General features: G+C 40.8%; 1 protein-coding gene across 1 annotated transcript in view; it reads right to left on the reverse strand.

The window, feature by feature from the left end:
• Nucleotides 1-1,548: 1,548 nt before the first annotated feature.
• The window catches only part of CNTNAP2 (contactin associated protein 2), a 1,125,334-nt gene continuing 1,103,087 nt past the window's right edge, over nucleotides 1,549-23,795 (reverse strand). The window contains exons 23-24 of the mRNA XM_068674838.1: nucleotides 7,424-7,495; nucleotides 1,549-6,249 (exon numbers count right to left, since the gene is read on the reverse strand). Coding sequence (XP_068530939.1) covers nucleotides 6,050-6,249; nucleotides 7,424-7,495 — 272 coding nt within the window. The 3' untranslated portion in view covers nucleotides 1,549-6,049. The remainder of the gene's footprint in view (nucleotides 6,250-7,423; nucleotides 7,496-23,795) is intronic.

A 23,795-nucleotide genomic window follows, 5' to 3' on the forward strand; every position in this document is an offset into this window, starting at 1 on the left:
GCCAGCTTGTGAATGGTTTATTGACCGTGCCAAGGTCAGACTGCTTCAGTGACATACTAACTGTAAGCATGAGGATGCACAGTTTAGAGATTGAATATTAGCATAAAGGGGATGACTACCTCGTCTTTATTCAGATAAGTTTATTTATATTACATACCTCCTTCAGCCTGACTTGAATCACCTGAAGTCATTGCTTTCTGGCTGATTCAAGAGTTCATTGACTTGCTCCAGGAATGCTTTCAGTTTTACAGACAAAAGCCTTTTGAAAGCCTACAGCCCTGAAAATGGGATCTGTGGGGAAAAGAGGGGGAATGGAAATATACCTGTAGAATGTATGACTCTTTCTCCTTCTAGAGGTTTCAACAGTCAGTACAAATGAACAGTCAAAATGTGGTCACAAGGCATCACTGGACTTTGCCACAGTTATATTCTGCAAAGTAGGTTAAGGTCTCAGACAGGGTCAGGGCTTTGCAACAGCGGTTAAGGCAATTCATGCTGCAGAAAGAAACAGGTTAGAACAATCACAGCCCCTCTGACTCTAGTGGTTGTTACTCTGGTGCTTCTTTGCCTAGATTTCACGCTGTTATTCAACTGCACTTAATGTAGTTCTTTCACAAAATGCTTCTTATTAAAAAAATTAAAAAAAAAAATAAAGCTTGGTAAGGTAGTTTATTAAATGAACCACACAAGTCTGTTGAGCTGGACAAACATTTTTCTTGCTGACTTCAATAAAAGGCTCATATTCATAAAGGAAAGGACAGAGTTGTGGTAGGAAAGGAAGGCAAACAACCCACACCCAGTCATTTTTAGCATGTAGCTCTTGTGAAGCTGGCACTGCCACTGAATCTGCAATAACAAACATGAGCAGAAGTGGTGACAGACTGCTTGCTGCTACCTGCAAAGCAATCAGAAATGGAAAAAACTCAGAAAGGTAGTCATTTTGATTCCATCAAAACTCTATGCTCAGACTCTCAGTCCACTTCAACAGGTACAGATTTACACTGCTCAGTATTATGGGTAGATTTAGATTAGATATAAGGAAGAAATTATGTATTTTATAGAAATTTATTTTATTAGTGGTGAGACACTGGCACAGGTTGCCCAGAGGAACTGTGGATGCCCCATCCCTGGAAATGTTTAAGGCTGGGATGGATGAGGAATTTGAGCAATCTGATCTAGTAGGAGGTGTCCCTGCCCATAGCATGGGGGTTGGAACTAGATGGTCTTTAAGGGCCCTTCCAACCTGAACCATTACATGATTCTATGATTCTCACCCATAACACACAATTGAGGCTGCCTGACACAGAAGGAGCATGCATGCATTTTAGTAATTCTTCCCTGTTTTTCATTTTTTATCTTTTTATGTATAACTGCATACTGAAGTCCCTTTTTTTCACGTGCTTTGTGTCTTTCTTACAAGGCCAATCCAACTTCTGTCTTTTTGAATTGATTTCCTGGTACTAGAAAAGGAAAAAATATAGAGAATGATTAGAACATACAAAGCTGGAAGAATAAGTTGTTAGGGTAATTAAAACTATTTAGAATTGCTTTATTTTTTTCTTTCTTTTTTTTTATTTTTTATTTTTATTTACCAATCCAATTTTTAATAGAACTTCAGTTAAAAGGAAAGACATTCACAGAAGATATTAGGCGTACATACATGTTGTCCTTTGTTCATTCTAATTTACATGCTGTTGCTTTTAGAAGGCAAGGTTTCTGTTTCGTATCTCTAAGATGGACAATGAAATCTGATTAACAGAATCTAGGTTCCGCTTTTTAAAGATGACAACCTTTCAGAGTAACCATGCTCACTGGAATGTGAAATAATTTAAGGGAGAAACCAAATCAAAAGCTATTGCTTGTCAAGCTGAGATAGCTTCCTATTTCAACAGATATCCCGGCAATTAGATGCATCTGCCATTAAAGGACACTGTTTTAATTAAAATGTAGTTATTTACTAGACTCTTTTATACTGAATTCTTATTACAATAAACTTGTACATATGCACCACTGCTCTGGAAGTCATAGTAAAATATTTATAATAACCATCCTTTCGTATACATCATGCTAGCTAGAGCACGATGTTAAAATGCTGCCATATCTTTGACGTGGTAACTGCTACAAGAGATATAAAAGGCATATGTAAGGTTTAAGACAAGAAAAATACAATTCAGAAATGTTTCAGTACCAATTAAAGACACATATTCTTATTTAATACACCTGAATTTTCTACCAGTAAGTATGGAATAAGCAGTGTGTGAAAGACTTGATTCATAACCAACAGACTGGATTGCAGAGTTCCCCTTAAGGCTGGGTTGACATCGAGACTAATTTTTCACTATTTTGGCTCTTTGGAGCTCCGCAACTCATTTCCTAGTGGTCTGCGTGTGTTGTGAATTAATATCCAAATATTGCTAACAGAGACTCCTGGTCTCCAGCCCAGTCTTGCTCTCTCGACAGCTGGTAGAAGTTTTACCATCAGTTCCAGGGGAATCACAACAAGCCTGCTACAAACACAACTGGGACACTTTAGTTCCCCAACCAATGCAAGAGGCTACATTTTCCTGTGCAGTTCAAATAGGTGATACAGCTAAAAGCAGGTGATACAAGACTGCTTGTTTTAATATTCTCTGGGGGAAAGTACAGATTTTTATAAAAGCAGGGTCCACTCTACTCCCCATCAGATTTTCCCACAACAGGTGTTTGGATAGTATTTGTCAAATAATATGGATTTTTGGCACAAATAAGAATAGGTGACATAAACTATGGATGTTGTTGCAATCTCCATTAATAGTCCCACAGAGGAAGAACTCCTCAAAATAGATATGGTGATATGGTGCTGGCAGAAATATACAAGCTACTTTTCTGAGCCTGCTCCTGCTTCATTCCTAGGCAGCTGAAATGGCCATTCTCAAAAAATTAAAAACAAAGCAGGAAGCCAGGAATTCACCTACAGTCATTAAAAGCCTACACAGAGATCAGCTGCTAGTCTAAAATATCATGTATAAGATCCAGTATAAGAGGAAGGAAGGATTCTAATAATTAATTCAAAGAGTTTATAGAGTTATGAAAGTGATTGTATCAGGAAAATTGCAACAAGATCAAAGACTATCAACATTTTAACACAGCGTTACTGGGCTTCACATAAAGGGTCCACAGTGTCGAGTTAATGGAGAGATGCTGATGCTTGCAACTTAATTTAAGAACTGTAAATCCTGTCTTTCAAGTTCAAGACATGAATTTACAACTATTGCATGTGCAATGGTCAAAGGTTGTTTTCCAGACATTTCTGCTTGCAGGGTTATGAGAGATTAGCTAGCAATCTTCCAGAAAGTCAGTGAATAGGTGTCAGGACCCATTACCATAATCCAACAACAGTCCCTAGTTTAGCCAAGGACTTGGTTAGGCACAGAGACCAAGCTGTATTTCCCCTCTAGTACCATGCTGAGGCATTTGGCAAATTTGCACTGTGGCTGGTAAGTCTGTCTCTCCCACATCCTCTAGCATCAGAGGATTCCAGTCTCTTAGGATACATGAGTTTGATCCCCCTCACTGATATTAAATTCAGATTAGTAAATAGCTTTTGTTTTGTTTTGTTTTGTTCTTGTTGAAAGCCAAATTCCAACCTATGCAAATGATGCTATATTCACTTCTCTTGATAACTTCAAGTTTGAGACATGGATGTTTTTCAGAGTGGACCAAAATCAAAATATATAAAATCGTACAAAAAAGAGAACATCTTCCTAGTCATAGATAGACAGCTGTGCAGCATGTAACAACCAAAGTATTTTGCTGACTAGTTAATGGTGCAGGCTAGATCCATCCCAAGCTGATGTTCTCCAAAGGGGTAGAGACTTATCTTACATCTGTAGGAAAAAATGACCAGTGACTCATCCACTTAATTAAGCACAAGAGAGGGAGATACTGATACTGGAGGCAAAAGACTGTAGAGCACAAGGGTGACAGAGGTGGCTTTCCCGTCTACCTGAACCCCTCTGCCACACAATGTTACCTGAGAAACAGTTTTGCTTGAAACTGGCAACTTTTTGTATGCCAATTCCAAATCCATAAACAGAAAAATAAATGGCTTTGATTTGGTCAAAAGGACATTGACATATGTTCAATGAATCTAGCAGAGGACTTTATGCTACCATCCTTATACAAAACTATCCGTCCCTGTGTGTGTGTCTGTCTGACAAATTGTGCTTACAAACTTCTTGTCAGGTAAGGCTCCAATATCTTCCTCCCTCTCCATGATTTTTTTTTCTTTATTTTAAAACATAAACTAAAATAATGAAAAATACAATTAAAATGATAAGGGAATTAAAGATGCCAACACTGGTCAGCGTAGTAAATTTTAGATTTGGATCTGAAAAATAAATATTTCTTGTAAAGAAAAATGCATTAAATCTGCGCATATTACACCCAGCAATATTAAAGGTAAAGCAAATCTACGACTGTCACAAGCTTAAATACTTTTAAAGGGAAATTCTTGTTGCTTCTGTTCTTTTAGCACACAGAAAATGCCTTGCAATACATTCATTCATTTATTCTGTTCCACTGCAAAAACTGCCCATTAAGACCTTTTATCAAAACAGGCCACTGGAGAACCATGCACATATGCAGAGGGCAAGCTAAAGCTACTTTATTGCCATGAAGGGATATTCGGTCTTCAGGCTGCCCCATTGCCTTTCCTGTAGCTGCTTGTCTGCCTTGCAGGTGCCAACAGAAACTTCCCTGGTCTGAGAGAGGACGTGGGGTACAATGCTGCACTTGACATTGTCCTTGATGTTCTTGAAAATGCCTTAAAAGACAAGTAATAGTTCAGGTAAATCTACATATTGTAAAGTAACTCCTCTGTAGGGTCGTGCGTTTTTCTCTCTGGGCAGAACTTTCAAACTTTTGTTGCTTCACCTTCCTGCCTGTGTGAATTCTGCCAGCAGAGGCTTTCTTCAGAAAGGTACTAAAACAAGATATTAAAAAAAATAATTGCTGTGCCAGAGCTGTAAAAAGTATCATGAAGATCATGAAGTGACAGTGAAGTCCATGAGTTTAAACTAGAGCTGTACTAATGCTTCTGTGACAGCCTATAAAAAAGAAACAGAAGTACACAACGTTTGGCTCTAATTGCCTACTATAATGCTTATGCTTAAGGACAGTATTTACCAGAACATCACAGCATGTGCCTCTGATCATCAATACCATAGTCAAAGATACAGGAACAGGCTAGGTCTATGGACTTGCATGGTACCATCCTTCCTCAGAGTCCAATAAAAAAAAAAAAGAAGCTTCCTGTGCTTTATGCTCATCCTCTCTGGTAGTAGTAGTAGTAGTCATAGTAACAGTATTTTTACAAAGGTGATGAGAATTGTCCACAATCAACAAAGTGCCTGGGTCAGAAAAGATGGATCCTGCCAGGGCTGGCACAGGCTGACAACATTTTGAAAAACTGGCAAGTATAATTTGCATTAAGCATCCTTCCACACCCCTCTGTCCCATTCTCAGCCCTGAACCCGTGGTTCAACATCGCTGAAATGAACCGTGATAAAGTGAAGGTGCAGGGCTGATGGCAGCCTGTGGGGAAGTGGCCAGCCATGAAGGAACACAACGCTGGGAACAAAGGTCTGCGACTTGTTCTCAGGCAGAACTACCCCCATTTTAAACAGCTTTTAAAAAATGTAAAAAAATGGCCCTGTTTCTTGTTCTTTAGAACACCTCTAAACACATACAGAAAAAATACAGTTATTACTGAAAATTTTTCCCAATGCTGAAGCTGCAAAACTGCTCTTTGTTGTAGTTGTGAGAATACAGAAGGGGCAATTTGCTGTAAATAAATATTAAAAAGTATTTTTCTTAAATGCTTGAGATATTCTTTTTTTTCCTGCAGTCTCAGTAGTTTTCCTGTCACTTGCTCCTCCAGTTGTGCTGATCTTTTTACCATACATGTGCTCAAGCGTCCAATGCAGAATGTTCTCTCCCCACTGCAAGAGTCATCCCAGTCCCACCCTGGCCCTGCTTGTATCCCACCCCAGGCCCCCTCCCTGTGGGCTTAGATAAGCCATTCCTTCTTGCTTTCGTCGATGGTCTCCGTAAAGTTGGGGTCATTGTTCATGATGGCAGCGTCGGCACTCTCAGCTGACTCTGCCCCTTTGGCCTCGTTGGTGTGGTACGTTCCCTTGTGGCGAAACATGTAGCGGATCAGGAACACCAAGGTGCAGAGGATGGTGAAGATCACCACAGCAATGACACCTGAACAAAGGAAGAAAGAAAAGATGATGCTAGAAAGGAGAATACCTACAGATTCTGATACAAAGAAAGAGTCTCACAGCTACTCTGAGCTGAACCTTGATCTGATCTACCTGCACAGATAAATGTCACTTCAGCTGCTCGGTTTCCACTATTATAATATTTAGGTAAAAATAAGTGTGAGGAGTCTGCTAGTAACTTTCACCCCATCAATTAGATTTTGACATTAATACCTAGTTACAGAGGCGAGCTTTGCTGACCATGAGGCAGAGGGTGCTGAGCGCTCCCAAAACACTGGGGTTTTGGGAAAAGAAGAAAGAAATTCCATTAGACTGTACATGCTACTGCACTCAGTGTTGCTTTATAAGGAAAAAAAAAACAAACAAAAACAAACAAACAAACAAAAAAAAACAGAACACACCACCAGTATGTCATTTTATATGCACCTAGAACTGACTGAAATATATTAGGGTGATCTTTAAAACATTTTTATATGCATTCAGAATTTGATGTACTAGCAAAGCTCTCCCTGGAAGACTTAGGGTGCAACACTTTCATATGAACAGACAGGGCAGAGAAAATTATATGCGTTTGTAATATATTCAGGATCCTTACATCTGGAGACAGCTTGGTAGAAGGTCTTCAGTTGAATGATAATTCAAGAACCATTGCTAATGCTAATCCTGGCATTACTTAACATCACCTGGAAACCCATCACACTGAATGGGACTCCCAGGCACATAAATTATAGCAGAACCTGGCCCCTAAAAAATAAGGCAAAATCATGAGTGATTTTTGTCAAGAGTGTAACAGTGTTTGCCATAGACTGATGTTGGATCTGCTATAAATGGAAAAGTGTTCTTGACATTTCATGGGAATTAATTACATAAGTAATTCCACAGTAGCTCTCCACATGCATGCTTGATATGTTGATTACAAATATGAATATTTTAATTTGGTTAAAACTGAATCTGAGGGAAAAAAATAAGTGAGAACAGAACATTTCACTAGAGCGAAGTACCTGAACAGAATTACATTAATATCTATTTAACTTTGTCCAGGAGTAATTTTCCTACATAGTCAATTCTTAGCAAATAGCTTGAGTATGTTACCAACTGCAATTCAGCCTTCACAGTCTTGTTGCAAAGTCACTTAGTAAAGAAGACATTTTTCCTACCTCCAATAATGGCAGAGTTTCTGTTCACTCCATCTCCTATAGCTTGACCATTGTACGGGAAATCAGCACTGGCTGTAAATAGGGAATTAAAGATTAATGTTGTAATATCAGTGAAACTTCCCAATATAGTTCAGAAATACATCCAACATCTTTAGATACAATTTAAAGAAAAGGAAAACTGTGATCCATATTTATCTAAAGAAATATAAAAGAAAAAAATATCTTTCACTGTTATCTAATCCCTGATAGCTTTTTGCTTCCTCCTCTTAACAAAACTAAAAATAAAACAAAGGAGGTACCCTCAATAAGCACTGCTTATTCAGTCAGTTTCTTTAGCACAAAAGCAATCAAAAACCTTTCTTTCAAAAGTGTGTGATCATACACTGGTATGATGGTCTTGGTTTTAACCTTAAGAAAACATTACAGAGGCTTTCCAAAGACAATCTCATCATTCAACCTGTCATCGCATTTTTCTGAATAGTCAGACATAGCAACTAGATGCTGCCTTGACTATGTAAGCTAGGTGAGTGGTTTCAGTCGTACCTTTCTTTGCCACAGGACTGTGGTATTGATTTTGGAATAGAGAGAATGTCATTAAAAGTATTTAATAGAGACAGTTAGAATAATCAAGGACATTAATTATTTCTTATGTCAGTATTTAAAATCCAGATATGTTTTCCTTGTTCAATGGATTAGGTGATATTGTAATAAGTTGTTTTATAGGCCAATGATGTATTATCTATACTCAGAAAATGGCTAAGGGAATTCAACTGGATTTCTGTTAGCATGGAGTAAAAACCGTAATAAAGTTCCCTTTGTATTGTGAAGCAGCTGCACAAATGAATGGCTTCAGCCTGTAAAGAGGTTTGGGGTTGGAGTTGTATGTATACTCAGGGGCAGAGTTGAACCAGCTGTGTGTGCAGCAGTTACTGTTTGGCTGGATGCCTGCAGGACACACAAGAGAACATTTCTCAGGACTCAGTGGAGGGGGCTTGGCGAGCAGTTTTTGTCTGTGGCACTTGTCCCTTCAACATTTGTTGGTACTCTAGCTTCATAAAACAGCATTCCTGCACTTCTCAAAAACAACAACAACAACAAACAGTCTAAAATATACATGTAAGAGATAAATAAATATCTGATTCTATACCACTTTTCCTACAGAGACATCTTGGCACGGTATTTATAATATTATCCTTGCAGGAATGAAAGGGAAGGGCTGGCAGTGGGAAAATAAACCCTAACTTTAAACCTACTCCCTCAACCCATCACATAAAATCTGAAATCCAAATGACTCCATTTAGAAAAGTATAAAGTTTGCCAAATTGCTGCAGCCAGTAACAAGTCCCACCACTTCCTGCTGTGGGTTTGAAGTTACTCTACCATGTCCCTACACAAGAAATCTTAGCAGCAGCAACGATCACAGTTCCCCTTTCCCTCACAACTGGGTAGTACCTTTTATCTTCTTTTTAAAGGTTGTTTTAAGGGCATCGGCACTACTGAAGTGTGAAGAAAGAGAAAGGTTGCTGGTTTATGGCAGCATGATCCCTCCTGAACTGTCACATCACAACAGCTATGCTGCAAGGGAATCCTGCCAGATGAAGACCACAGTTTATGTTTAACAGCCACTGAAGTACACCACAGAATAATGGAGAACATGTAGCATGATGCAAAACTGCATCCTTGACCTTGCCTGAGAGCTGCTGGTAGGAGTGGCCTTTGTAATGCTTGTAAAATCTAAAATCTCAGCCAAACATTGGGTTATAGAACAGTTTCTGCTGCAGCAGTGTCTCTACCAGGTTTATTTTACTGAACTTATTCCTACAGATGGATACAGGAGGAAGAAAAACAACTCATTACTGTCTTCTTTTATAGCTGGAAGTTTCCTTGAAGTTCTTCTGGACAGCAGTAGCTTCTACAAAACAAGTGTTTCAGAACTGTAAAAGGATAACTCCTGCCACAGCAATTTGGCAGAAGAGAACATATGAGGGCACATCTCTGATGCTTCAAGATGAGCTTAACAAGAGAGTACTGTCACCAACAGACGCCAAGTACAGGTATTTCAGATAGCAGTTACATCATTCAAAATGTGGTGATTTGTCTCTGACCTTAATACAGTTACATTCCTCAACAATATTAAGTAACTTTGTCAAGAAGACAAATAATAAACTTCTTTCTTCTGAAATTCAGGAGCAAAATGAGGAAAGATGTCACAACAGGCTGACAAGAGGGCAACAGTAATACTGATACTGAAAGAATAGAAGAATACAGAGTGCCATTCACAGGTTTTAAAGAGTAACTCCTAAGAGGTTTTAAAATGATCGGTCAGGTGAAATGAATATCGTTATTAGTGACTCTTGTGTTGCGTGAGAATCTAAATCACAGTGGTATAACTAGTTTGCATGGCTATAATATGCAGTTGAAGTACATGATGAGTTGCTAATGGACAAGTGTGTGCCTTCATTTCTCTAGCACAGCTGGGAACACCTCTTTCTTGTTCAGATCTTCCACTGTGACATTAATTTTAACTACATGTCTCAGCAAGACCTGTCTCACTGCCTGATACTTGCACCTCAACAGCTTCAAATCATGACTTGCCCAGAGCAAATAGGTGTCATGAAGCTGAAGTTACTCTATGTAGCTACCCTGAAAAGCCAAAGTAAGTTTCTTTCCCCTGTGGACAGCAAGTGAGTTGTGGATGTAATGTAATGTGGGTGTGGGAAGGATGCTGCAGGAATTTTGGTCTACACGCTGTGCAACCTAATTATTAGCTGAAGTCATGAATAGTGCTATTTCATTTTCCTTTTTTATCTGGTCTATAAAGGTAGCTTTGGAAGAGCTGATTCCCAACTGGTTTGGGGACTGTACTGAAAAGGCCTTCTTGCCTTAGAAGTTTTTTCTGAATGCTTCCTAGGTTTTTCTGAGCAGCCAGGGTTTCATTTGCGTGAATCAAAACATGAAGAACAGAGCTAAAAGTTTTTTGGACTGTGTTGGAAAACAGTTACAGAATCACAGAATTTCTAGGTTGGAAGAGACCTCAAGATCATCGAGTCCAACCTCTGACCTAACGCTAACAGTCCCCACTAAACCATATCCCTAAGCTCTACATCTACCCATCTTTTAAAGACTTCCAGGGATGGTGACTCCACCACTTCCCTGGGCAGCCTGTTCCAGTGTCTAACAACCCTTTCGGTAAAGAAGTTCTTCCTAACATCCAACCTAAAACTCCCCTGGCGCAACTTAAGCCCATTCCCCCTCGTTCTGTCACCAGGCACGTGGGAGAACAGGCCAACCCCCACCTCTCTACAGCCTCCTTTAAGGTATCTGTAAAGAGCAATAAGGTCGCCCCTGAGCCTCCTCTTCTCCAGGCTGAACAAGCCCAGCTCCTTCAGCCGTTCCTCATAGGACTTGTTCTCCAGGCCCATCGCCAGTTTCGTCGCCCTTCTCTGGACCCGCTCAAGCACCTCGATGTCCTTCTTGTAGCGAGGGGCCCAAAACTGAACACAGTACTCGAGGTGCGGCCTCACCAGAGCCGAGTACAAGGGGACGATCACCTCCCTAGCCCTGCTGGTCACACTGGTTCTGATACAAGCCAGGATGCCGTTGGCCTTCTTGGCCACCTGAGCACACTGCTGGCTCATATTCAGCTGGCTGTCCACAATCACTCCCACGTCCTTCTCTGCCTGGCAGCTCTCCAACCACTCATCTCCCAGCCTGTAGCTCTGCTTGGGGTTATTGCGCCCCAGGTGCAGGACCCGGCACTTGGCCTTGTTGAACTTCATGCAGTTGACCTCAGCCCATTGGTGCAGCCTATCCAGATCCTCCTGCAGAGCTTTCCTACCCTTGAGCAGATCGACACATGCGCATAGCTTGGTATCATCTGCAAACTTACTGAGGGTGCACTCAATGCCCTTGTCCAGATCATTGATGAAGATATTAAAGAGGACCGGCCCCAGCTCCGAGCCCTGGGGGACGCCACTAGTGACTGGCCTCCAACTGGATTTGACTCCATTTACCACGACTCTTTGGGCCCGGCTATCCAGCCAGTTTCTAACCCAACAAAGCGTGCGCCAGTCCAAGCCAAGAGCAGCCAGTTTCTTGAGGAGAATGCTGTTTGAGACGGTGTCAAATGCCTTGCTGAACTCAAGGTAGACCACATCCACAGCCTTTCCCTCGTCCACCCAGCGCGTCACTTTGTCATAGAAGGAGATCAGGTTCGTCAAGCAGGACCTGCCTTCCATAAACCCATGCTGACTGGGCCTGATCGCCTGCTTGCCCTGCAAGTGCTGCGTGATGACTCTCAAGAGGATCTGCTCCATGAGCTTCCCTGGTACTGAGGTCAAACTGACAGGCCTGTAGTTTCCCGGGTCTGCCCTCCGGCCCTTCTTGTAGATGGGCGTCACGTTTGCTAGCCACCAGTCAACTGGGACCTCCCCCGATAGCCAGGACTGCTGATAAATGATGTGGCACAGAGCCAACACACCAAAGATATTTTCTTAGAACCTACAGCTATTGTAAGGATGCACTGAACTGTAGCAGGAAATGCTAAGCTCACATATGGCACACTAATATTAATTTATCTGGTTCCCTTCCAGGATCCAAGTTGGATGATGCTGTTCTTTATACTCTGTCTTCCCACAGAAGACTGTTGGGTTTGCTTCATGTAAGGCCAACCTGAAGCTAAATAATGTGAAAGAACAGAGCATACTTTGCTATCTCTTTCTTTCATGGACTGCTGTTTACGAGGCCATAGTTTCAATAAACACAGAGTAAAAACTAATGTTTTGTACTTTTAAATTTTCTGTTACTAGTCTCACGGTAAATGGCATTAAAAGAACTTTGCAGCACTTAAAAAGATAATTGAGGGTTGACTGCAGGCAAAATCCATGTTTTGGCCATCACTGTAGTGAAATTTGAAATTCTGATTCACCACAAAAATGTGGCACAAGAACTGGTATCATCCCGCATGCTCAGCATGGCTGCTGCCACAGGCAGATGCAATACAGCAGCGCTCACTGAATTTAAAGAGGAGATGTGACTAGATGAACAGACCATAAATAGGATTGGACATTCAAGATGATAGATGTGGTTGATTCAACAGAGTGAATGATAATTTAGCTTCATTATTGTAGGTGAGAATTTGCATCTATAATTTTCAGAGGAAGTTTATGTATTTATTTTTACAATAGATCCCACATAAAAGCCTTTTGCAAATTCACAAAATTGAAATGCAAAATGATTTTCATAAAGTAGAAAAGTGGTCCAGGAAGTGGGTTTGGTTAGGGAAATCAGCAAATGGATATTCAGTAAGAGGAAGAATGAAAAAAAGCAATGTCGAGAATTTTCAGCTAGAGAACAGCACTGAAGGCCTAAAATGAACAAACAATGAAGTTTAAAAGGTAAATCTCATTTTGACATACATGTACACTACCAGGAGTGTTACATATAAGCTATTGGAAACTATTTTTTAAACTGAACTTTTTTACTGAGTTGTGAAGTCTTTGTTAAAATACACTGACCTATAAAGGAAGATACAATTTAGATGTGCTTCAAAAATGGAAGAGTGAGAGTGCTCACAGGTCTAAAACAAACAATGGATGAAAATACTAGAAAATAGATTTGTTCAGCCTAGAACAGATATATATATGCTAGTGCTACCTTTCAGCTTTTAGATGCCAACAATTTTGAGAAAGAGCAGATGTTCTCTCATTATTAAGACCAGTCCTGTTTTCACATAAATATGAACTAGAGTATCAACAACTATGAACAACTAGATCTGGTGATCATAAGGTATGTAAAATCCCCAGCAATCAAGAGATTGATTAAAGGTAGAAGTGAGAGAACAAAATAAAAACAAAGATGTTAACTATCATTCTCTCCAGATCAGATGCCCTTGTCCTTACGGGTGACCTCAACTTGCCAGGTGTAAACTCCAAGCATAACACAGCTGATACAGTTAACTGGAAGCTGGCAAATGTCATTCCAATTTTCAAGAAGGGCATGAAAGAAGACCTTGGTAATTACAGGCCTGTCAGTCTCACTTCAGTGCCTGGTGAAATTATGGAGAAAATGATTCTGGGAGTTACTGAAAAACACCTGAAGGACAATGAGGTCATTGGTAGCAGCCAACATGGGCTCATGAAGGAAAAGTCACAACAAACATGTTCTCACATGACTGGAGTGCTGGAATGGAACAAGCTCTTTAGGAAGGACAGGCAGGGGAGACAAGGAGGGAGCATCATCCTCTGTGTCAATGGCAGCTGGAGTTCATGGAGACCTGCCTGGGGATGGACAGAGAGCTTATGGGTCAGGATTAATGGGAGGGGACAAAACAGTGGGGGTCTGCTGCAAGCAACCTGTTCAGGAAGAACAAGCAGATGAGGCCTTCTACAGACAGATAGAAGCAACTCTTATTCACAAGCCCCCATCCTCATGAAGGACTTCAACCACGCTGATATCTGTTGGAGGGACAGCACAGCAGGGCACAGGCAATCCAGGAGGTTCTTGGAATGCATTCCTTCTCCAAGTGAGAGAGGAGCCAAAGATGAGAGGTGCTGTACCAGATCTCATTCACACTAACAAGGAGGGGCTGGTGGGAAACATGAAGCCTTAGCTACAGTGACCATGAAATAGTGCAGCTCAAGATCTTGAAGACAATGAGAAGGGAGCACTGCAAGCTCATTAGCCTGGACTTTGGGAGAGCAGACTTTGCCCTCTTCAGGGGTCTGCTTGGTAGAGTACCATGGGACAAAAAGCCCTGGAGGGAAGAGAAGCCCAAGAAAGCTGGTTAATATTCAAGGATCACCTCCGCAAAGCTCAGGAGTGATGCATCCCAACAAAGAGAAAGTCAGGCAAAATCAACAGGAGGCCGTCATGGATGAACAAGGAATTCCTGGCCAAAAAACAGAAAACAAAACAAACAAAAACAAACAAACAAACAAACAAAAAACACAAAACAAAAACAAACCGAAGCAAAACAAACAAAAAAAGGAAAAACAAACAAACAAACAAACAGAAAAAGGAGGCCTACAGAGGGTGGAAGCAAGGATAGATAGCCTGGGAGAGACACGGACATTGGGATCAGGTTAGGAAAGCCAAAGACCTTTTAGAATTAAACATGGGCAACGGCTTCTATAGGTACATCAGTGATAAAAAAAAAAAAGACTAAGGAAATTGTGAGCCCTCTCCAGAAGGAAATGGAATACTTGATTACCCAGGCTTTGGAGAAGGTTAAGGTAGTCAACAACAGTTTTGCCTCAGTCTTCACCAGCAAGAGCTCTAGCCACATAGCCCAAGTCCTGTAAGAAAAAGACAGGGACTGGGAGAATGGTGAACTGCCCACTGTAAGAGAAGATCAGATTCAAGACCATCTAAGGAATTTAAAGGTGCACAAGCCCATGGGACCTGATGAGATGCATCCAAAGGCCCTGAGGGAACTGGCAGATACAGTTGCTAAGACACTGTCTATCCTATTTGAGGAGTTGTGGCAGTGTGGTGAAGTTCCCAGTGACTGAGGAGGGAAAACATAATCCCCATTTCTTAAAAGCAAAAAAAAGAAAGACCCAGGGAACTACAGGCCAGTCAGTCTCACCTCTGTGCCTGGCAGGATCATGAAGCAGATCCTCAAAGAAACTATGCACATGGAAAATAAGGCAGTGACTGGTGACAGCCAATATGGCTTCACTAAGGGCAGATCATGTCTTATAGGTGGCCTTCTATGATGGGGTTACAGCATTGATGCATAGGTGAAGACAACTGACATCATCTACTTGGACTTGCGCAAAGCATTTGACACTGTCTTGCATGATATCCTTGTCTCTAATTTGGAGAGACATGGATTTGACAGATGGACCACACAGTGGGTAAGGAACTGATTGGATGGTTGCACTCAAAGAGTTACCGTGAACAGCTCAATGTCCACATGGAGATCAGTGCTGAGTGGTGTTCCTCAGGGGTTGGTAGTGGGTCTGGCTCTATTTAACATCTTTGTTGGTGACATGGACAGTGGGATTGAGTGCACCCTCAGCAAGTTTGCTGATGTCACCAAGTGATCGTCATGCTGGAGGGAAGGGATGTCACTCAGACAGGTTTGAGAGACTGGCCTGTGCAAACCTCATGAAATTCAACAAGGCCAAGTGCAGGGTCCTGCACCTGGACTGGGGCAATTCCAAGCACACAAGCTGGGTGGAGAATGGATTAAGAGCAGCCCTGAGGAGAAGAACCTGGAGGTGTTGGTTAACAAGAAGCTGAACGTGAGCCAGCAATGTGTGCTTGCAGCCCAGAAAGCCATCCATACCCTGGGCTGCATCAAAAGATGCATGACCAGCAGGTCAAGGGATGTGATTGTCCCCCTCTACTCTCTTGTGAGACCCCACCTTGAGTACTGTGTTCAGCTCTGGGGCCCCCAGCAAAAGAAGGATACGGAAGTATTAGAACAAGTCCAGAGAAGGGCCATGAAGATGATCAAAGGGCTGGAGCACCTCTTCTATGAAGACAGGCTGAGGGAGTTGGGGTTGTTCAGCCTGGAGAAGAGAACGCTTTGGGGAGACCTTATTGTGGACTTCCAGTACCTGAATGGGGCCTACAGGAAAGCTGGGGAGGGACTCTTTGTCAGGGAGTATACTGATAGGACAAGGGTGAATGGATTTAAACTAAAGGAGGGTAGATTTGGATTAGATATTAAGAAGAAATTCTTTACTATGAGTGTGGTGAGGCACTGGAACAGGTTGTCCAGAGAAGCTGTGGATGCCCTATCCCTGGAAGTGCTGAAGGCAAGGCTGGATGGGGGATTTGGGCAATCTGGTCCAGTGGGAGGTGTCCATGCCCATGGCAAGGGGGTTGGAATTAGATGACCTTTAAGGTCCCTTCCAACCCAAACCATTCTATGATTCTATGAAAAGGTTCTTCACCAAGAGATAGGTTGGGTACGGGAATAGGGAAAAGGTCATGGCACCAAGCCTACCAGAGTTCAAGAAGCATTTGGACAACGTTCTTGGACGTATGGTTTGACTTTTTGGGTGGTCCTGTGTGAGCCAGGAGTTGGACCCCATGATCCTTGTGGTCTCTTCTAATTCAGGATATTCTATGATTCTATTATCATTCGTTCTTCCTAATTCTATTTTACATCCAGGTATTTAGGAATTGACAAGAGATAGCAAATAATCACTGACACTTTAGGATTTTGGGAAAGCATTTGAGACTAGATTCATTCATTAATATATATCCACAAAACCATAACACAGAGGAAAACTAATAGAAGCTCTCTGGCTAGGGCTTGTTAAATTATATCAGCTCTGCCAGTCAGGTGAGACTGTACTATTATGGTTTCAAATGACAGAGTGCTCTTTATTACAGACTGCAAGTACATAAACAACTTCATTAATTGCTTGACTCCTGATTGTAGAAACTAATGTACAGTCAGTTTCATTCTCCTTCCCAAAGGGAGTAGATTACAAGAGAAACTCAAAGTGCATACGTATAAATAACTGAGCAGGAGTCAACAACTCTATTACACAGTCCTTCATCAAAGGTGTATAACACAACCTACAGACTTCAGTTGCTCTGTCTAGGTTGTCCGATTGCCTACACCCGATTGCCTGAGCACAAGGCTATAAAGAGCTCCCAAGACAAGTGAAGTACAGCAATTCAGAAAAAGAGGAAAAAAATCTCAAGCAATACTAAAAATATTGTGTCTTTATATGCTGTCTTTATATACTACTTCTACAAGCTGAAAACAGAGAAAGGAGGGACAATATCCTTGTTTCTCTAGGGATTTGACAGCAGATTCTGAGGGAGAAATGTTTAACATTAAGTAAACTCTGCTAATGGAGTTTAAAGTGTCACTGACATTAGTGTAAGTATAGAACAGAGAAGCGACGTTATTCTTGATATTAAACACTTCTTTTTTTTTTTTTTGTCCACACTTCCCTACCCACAAAATATTTAAAAGATTTTATTAATCATATTGTTTGTAAAAGTTCACTGTTTTGTTAGCATGCTATGCAAGGATCAGTCATTACTTTTTTTAAGTTTTAGTGATGCCTCATCTGTAATGTTAGACGGTTACAAGTGTATCCTTGATATGAACCGTTCTGTCTTTATAGAAATGTGAATCTCCATGTTCACAGATCACTAACAATTAAGAGGTGTTTTTTTTAAGTTACAGTGTACTAAAAGAGTACACTCGCACAGGTGTACACATGCAGCTTAGAGCAAAAAAAATAGGGCTTTTCACTTTAAAATTACAATCACCTTGTCTCTGTGTCCAACAGTGCAAGTTATTTGGAATACAAAATTCCCAACATTGGATCGAAATCCACTAATTCCTTCAATCGTCTGCAACCTTGCAGGGGTGGGGAAGAGGGAGGGCAGGGACAGGGTGAGAAGGAAGGAGAACAAAACCAGAAAAACATTCACAAACAACAAAAAACTCTTCTAACGTAGTAGTGTTATTTGAACTGATAATTTAAACCAATATATGTCAAATATTTTCTGCTAGATGAAAATCATTTTGAAAGGTTTCATTTTTTGTAAGAGTTTTTCACTGTATCTTTAGTGTTTTGAATACCAGTTATACAGGTCAGTTCTAATGAACAACATATTCCCAGAATAGCTGAGGTTAGAAGGGACCTCTGGAAGATATCTTGTCCAATCATCATGCTGAAGCAGTCCCATGAGAAACAGACATGCACAGAGACCATGGAAAACATAAGTTTTTCTACTCAAAATCTATGTTTTAACTTGTTGTTGAAATCCCTCCAATCTTGCCATTATTCCAATGTCAAATGAGCATAAATTAAAAAACCATCTGTAATGATGACTTAACAGAAACATTGTCCTTTGAACAGCTCTTTTGTATACAAATTCTGGGACAGTGTGGGAAAGTAATTAAGGATTACAGAAGAACGAATAGTTGGATGTTTCTGTTAAAAAGTCATGAACTTTGGAATGAACGATAGAAATGCAAACAATGAACAATGACAGCATTCGGGGAAAATTCAGTGAACACTCTGTGGTCAATGAACTGCTACAATGCAAATTCCCACCACTAGATTTCAGAGTCAATTTCACAATCAGTCAAGATCGTGGCTTCCCAGTCGAGAGTTTTATCAACCTTCTAATTTCATATCGCAGGCAAACTTCGCTGTCCGTACTCTTAAGAAGATGAGGAAATGGAGATTTATGAAGAATGGTTTGCTCTGAGAGGGCAGTACAATATTCTTTATTTTGGTATTAAAAAGCAAATTTCCTGGCAAAGGTACAGAAAAGCTTGTGCCTTATTAGGAGATTCATCCTTGCAGTTTATACTCCCTCAGATCAAGCTTGGATGAAATACCAAACACGGAGCACATTCCTTCACTGGGATGGGTTAGACAATTCCCTTGATTATCCCTTTGTATGGTAATTTCTCAATAGAGACTTTTCTACTTTCTTTTGCACACAAGCTAATAATTGTACAAAGCAGTGGGAAGGCAAAATGCCTTGTATATTTAGTAACTAGTACCTGTATACTGCAGAATTGTATTCTTTATTTTAAAATAAGACAGCAGATAGTTAAGATCACTTTTGGACCACATTTATCCGAAGTTTGAACTTCACCAAGTCCTGTTCCAGATGTATTATTTTGAATACTTTCTGTGTCAAATTCCCAGTTGATTTGCAGCACATCAGACCACCCACATTCATCAAAGACATAAACTCATCTGTCTTTTAAGACCTGGTAGTAACATCTGTTCAAGACTGGATTTCACTATGACTCCAGACGAGAACTACTAGTATATTAGTAACGCCGACCTAAGCTATCACTTTCATGAAAATTTTATGAACAGAGCTTACGTTTCACCTGTTAAGGAAGACAAGCAGAAGCTTCCTTTTATAATTAACGTAGATTATGAAACACTTTGGTGCTCTCAGAGGAACAGTAGAGTTAAGTGCTGATCAAAGCCTAGCTCTATATAGATAATCTCTGATAATGGACCCATAGGGAATATTCAAATGAAACAAAATACAAAACTAAAATAGTCAGCCTATCGAACAAGAGAAACAAAGAACTAACCTTAAGTAAAGAAATATTCATCCTTATGGCAAGAGCAAATAACAGGATGGATCTGTTTTTCTGTAGCACATTAAACAATAAATGTAGCAATTGATACTAACCTTGATAGATTGTCTTTGCTGACTCTGATATTGTGTATTATCACTTTAAAAGTTGCTGTTATTCATTCCCCTGTGATAGAAAAGGCTGTGATACTGTTTTCATGGGCACTGGTGGGGAGGGGTAGGACTGCCTTTTTACTATGTTTGTAAAACAAAGAAGCCCTTCTCTTGCTCAGTTCCCCACATCTGTAAACTTACGACGGTGAAAAAAAAAAAGAAAAAAAAAAAAGAGCTGGACTCTATTGAGGTCATTGGAAGAAAAGTGCTCACACAGCCAGGATATGAACTACAAGATCAGGTTCTACACTTTTAGCATTCACACACTTCTGGAAAAAAGAAAGGTTGGACTGGGGATGAGGAACTGGTCAGAATACACAGTATGAATCTAAAATAAACTTTGATAGCAGTAATGAGCTGACCATAGTCTAGAACAGCCTCTTACACAGGAAGTAAATTGCTTTTCAGCCTAAGAAAAGGAAAAAGAAGGCAGTTACATGAAGTGCTCAGGTATCTAAATACTTCTTTCCTCCCTTCCGCCCCCTCCCTCCCCCCGTTTATGTCATTACTATGTTCCTCCTTAATGTTAGCACTTGTGGAAAAAATACAGTCTTTGCAGAGGCTGGAAAACACTCTCTTCTTAATATTGCTACCTTCTTGTCTTAATGTCAGATAGCAGCATTAACATGCAAATCACTGCTTATGAAAGATCTACAATGCTGATCTCTCAATGAATGCCAGTTTGGCAGTTTGTCAGCTGCCTGATACACTAGACAAAGTGTCAGAAACTTCACACTGAAATGATGTATTTTTAAAGATTAGAGAAAGCTTCACATAATGGTGTGAAGGAACTACATGAGACTGAAGGAGGCATTTTTATTCCCAATCAATGGAGTTTTACAGCAATTCAAGCACCGTAATTAAGCCATTTAAGGAGGAAGCACTGATTGTGCCAAATTTCAGACATGCTCTTCCTAGTTAGCTGCTTGACTGAGAGGACAAAAATAGAAACTGTTGCATCTCAATGTTTACCACGTAACCTTCTTGCCTGCAAAAAACAGCCTGGGCTTAGAAACTGAGGTATGAGTTTCTGCTAGACTTAATCGCTGGCTGTCTGAAAAAATGACACCTTACTGTTTGTAAACAAATCTGATAAAGGCCATGGACTTCTGAGATAATATACAGGGAGAACTGGGGATGAATGTTGGTTGTTCTTTGCAGAGAAAATGCGGTTACAGAAATGTACTGAAATCTGACAGAGGAAAAATCTGTTTCCAGAGAAGATTGCAAATGCTTCTTCCATCTCTTGTATAGGAAGTATAAACATAAAACCAGCTTACTGGCAGACAAAGAGCCTCCCAATGTTTACATGCTGGCTATATTAATTAAAAAACAACAACACCTTTAATCATTGAAAATTTCAAAGAGATGTTATATATGGAGTGGTAATTCGTGTCGAGAAAATGGTTGATATTAATAAAGAAAGGGGAGATTTGGGAATGTGGCCATTGGGGTTGGAAAGCCCCATGGTTGAGATAACATTAGACTCTTAAAGACGAGGCCATCGGGAATATAAAACAGTTTAGAAGGGAACAAAGAAGGGTGATTCAGGAGACTCCATGCAGTCTCCTGTTTCTTGTTCTCCAGATGGTTTCTTGTTCTCCAGCCGTTAAGGCATGGATGTTTCTGGGTGTTTGCTGTTGTTACATTCAAAGTTGTTTGACCAATGAAAAGTTGTTTTGAAAAGAACTGCTGTGGAGAGAAGGGTATAAGAGGGGAGCCTGCCCTCAAGATAAAAAAGGCAACCCGATGAAGTTATATCAATAAAAAAAAAGACAGGAAAAAGAGGTGAAGAGGAACAGGCTGTCAGAATGGAGACCAGGACGGGAGCAGGCACACTGATCGCCTCATGAAGATAGGTTGGGCCAGACTCAGCAAACCGCTCAGAGAAGCTCGTACAGAAAGTTGCTGGAAACAGGCGCACTGGAGCTGGAGAGAAGCTCGAGCTGAGAGAAGCGACCTGTGCACACAACTGCCTCTCGCTGGTAAGCAGTTGCGCATTATGGGGGATCATACGTCCTTAGGAACAAAGACTGTCCTGGTAACCTTACAGCTTATTCTCCTTATTAACAATCGGACAGATAATGAGCCTGAAATATGGGACCAAACTGAGGTCAAGGTGTGGGACTCTGCAACTAGAAACGACAAGGTTGCAGTAGGATTGCTCGGCACTTGGAGAGCAATCTCTGAGGCTGTAAAGAGCCATGTGGGACCACAGTCAGAAGCGTGTGGTTTGCCAGACAGTGAGGGAGCTGCGGGCTCCTTTACTGATCCGACTGCTACGCCATGGGCCCCTCTGCTGCTACAGCCATCGAAGGCTTTTGCTGTTACGCCCCCTGTTGACCTGGACGTGCCTTTTGACCCAGGCCCTACTGGCCTTGAAAAGGAGATAGATATGCTTTTCTTTGATCTGGGAAGATCGGAATACATAAGGCCTGAAGACCGAGTTGCTTGACAACTTAAAGCAAGACATTTTGTTCAAAAGGAACGGAAAACGGAGACTTGTTACTAATCAAGAAAAGGAATGGAAAATGGAGACCGTTAAGTCATGGAACTTAAAGGATTCTTTGTTACCTTTCCTGATTGTACGTATGTATAGGCATACTTGTGTTTAGTATGTTAAGCAATGTTCTCTATATTTAGAATGTTTGATGTTTGTGTGTGCATGTTGGTGGAGTGTAGACTCCCCGCACACCCAGCACTGTTTACTTGCCTTTTATACCTTTTAGAAATATTTGTTTTATAAATATTACAAAATTCAGATTGAGTTGAGACCTCATTTATAACAGAGAGAATCTGGCATCATTCTCTGATCACAGTACAGATAACTAATCCTGTATGCTATGCTTGAGAAAGGAAGAGCATCATTTTATTCTAGCAACTGCCTTCACATCCATTTCTAATTTTGCTAGCACGTAGAGTTTAGATGTGTAAGGCCACATCACAAACAAAAGTGATGCGCCTCTTTTTTCTGTCATCCCCTCCTCCCCCCTCCACTTGCTTGCCCCTTGCAGGAAGCACAGAGAAAGGAATCTGCTCTCCTGTTGTCCTTGGAGGAGAGAATGAGTGCTGATTCACATTACCATTGATTTTAATCCTTTTGCTGTTGAATTCACTGATGCATACAAGACATTAAGCTCAGGATGTGCTATCAATACTCCATCAATGCCCACAGCCAGGAAAAGACCCTTTTGTTCACGTGTCAATAACCTAAAACAGTTTTGAGGTCTGAATTGCCTCCTGCCCCAGCAAGTAACACTTTTGTCCTTTCTTCCCACTGTGAACTCATTGACAAAGGCAAGAGTTATGTCCCATCTTTGTAGTCACATCCATGGCCAGTGCATTTCTGACACAGCTTCTCCTCAAAAACCATCATGGTGCCCTCTGACACGTGGGCACCTAGTGGTCAGAGCACAGCATGGGGACCTAACTAATGATGCCTGGAATGGGAGGGTGACCTTCAGCACTGTCACCAGTATCACCAGTGACACTTTCTCTTAGCCCAGAAAATGCCTGTTATCTTTTGCTGACAAAAGATAATCCGTTTGCCTATTAGGTAAGCATGGATCATATGGCCTGCATTCAGACCTCCCACTCTCTTCTCCTGTCACCACTTGTTAAAGGAAGAAGGATGCATTTGTAACAAAAAGGGAGTTAATCATCAGGCAGCCATTTTGATCTTAATGACAACAGTGCATGCCTTCATACAATGGTTTTGCCAGACATGCTTAATATACATTTCAAAGCAGCTGTTAATTCTTTTCTTGATGTCAAGCTGTTAATTCTTAAAAGGCAAGGCCTTTCACCTTCTACAAAAACAGTGAAGAGCTTTTAGGGTTTAAATCCATTGTCAGAAAAAAAGCGTCTTGAAAAAACACTGCAGATTCAATCCTGCTCAATTTAATTTTTAAAATGATGCTGAAGCCAGTGTGGGTTTAATTAAACCCTATATTAAATACTCTAGATGCTATTTTGTTTATACCAAGAGAATAAATGAACCTCACAGCCACGTAGTGTGATGGCAGCTTAGAGGTGCCAAAGTATGGTCTGTAAACTCTTCTATGTATCCCATCTTTTCTGGTATTTCATACTTAAAAAAAAAAATAAAAAAAATTGAAATAAGGTAGTTTGGCAAGTTGGAACACCTTTTACCTAAAATGGA

This window comes from Anas acuta, chromosome 2 (assembly GCF_963932015.1).
Source record: "Anas acuta chromosome 2, bAnaAcu1.1, whole genome shotgun sequence".
NCBI classification, from domain to species: Eukaryota; Metazoa; Chordata; class Aves; order Anseriformes; family Anatidae; genus Anas; species Anas acuta.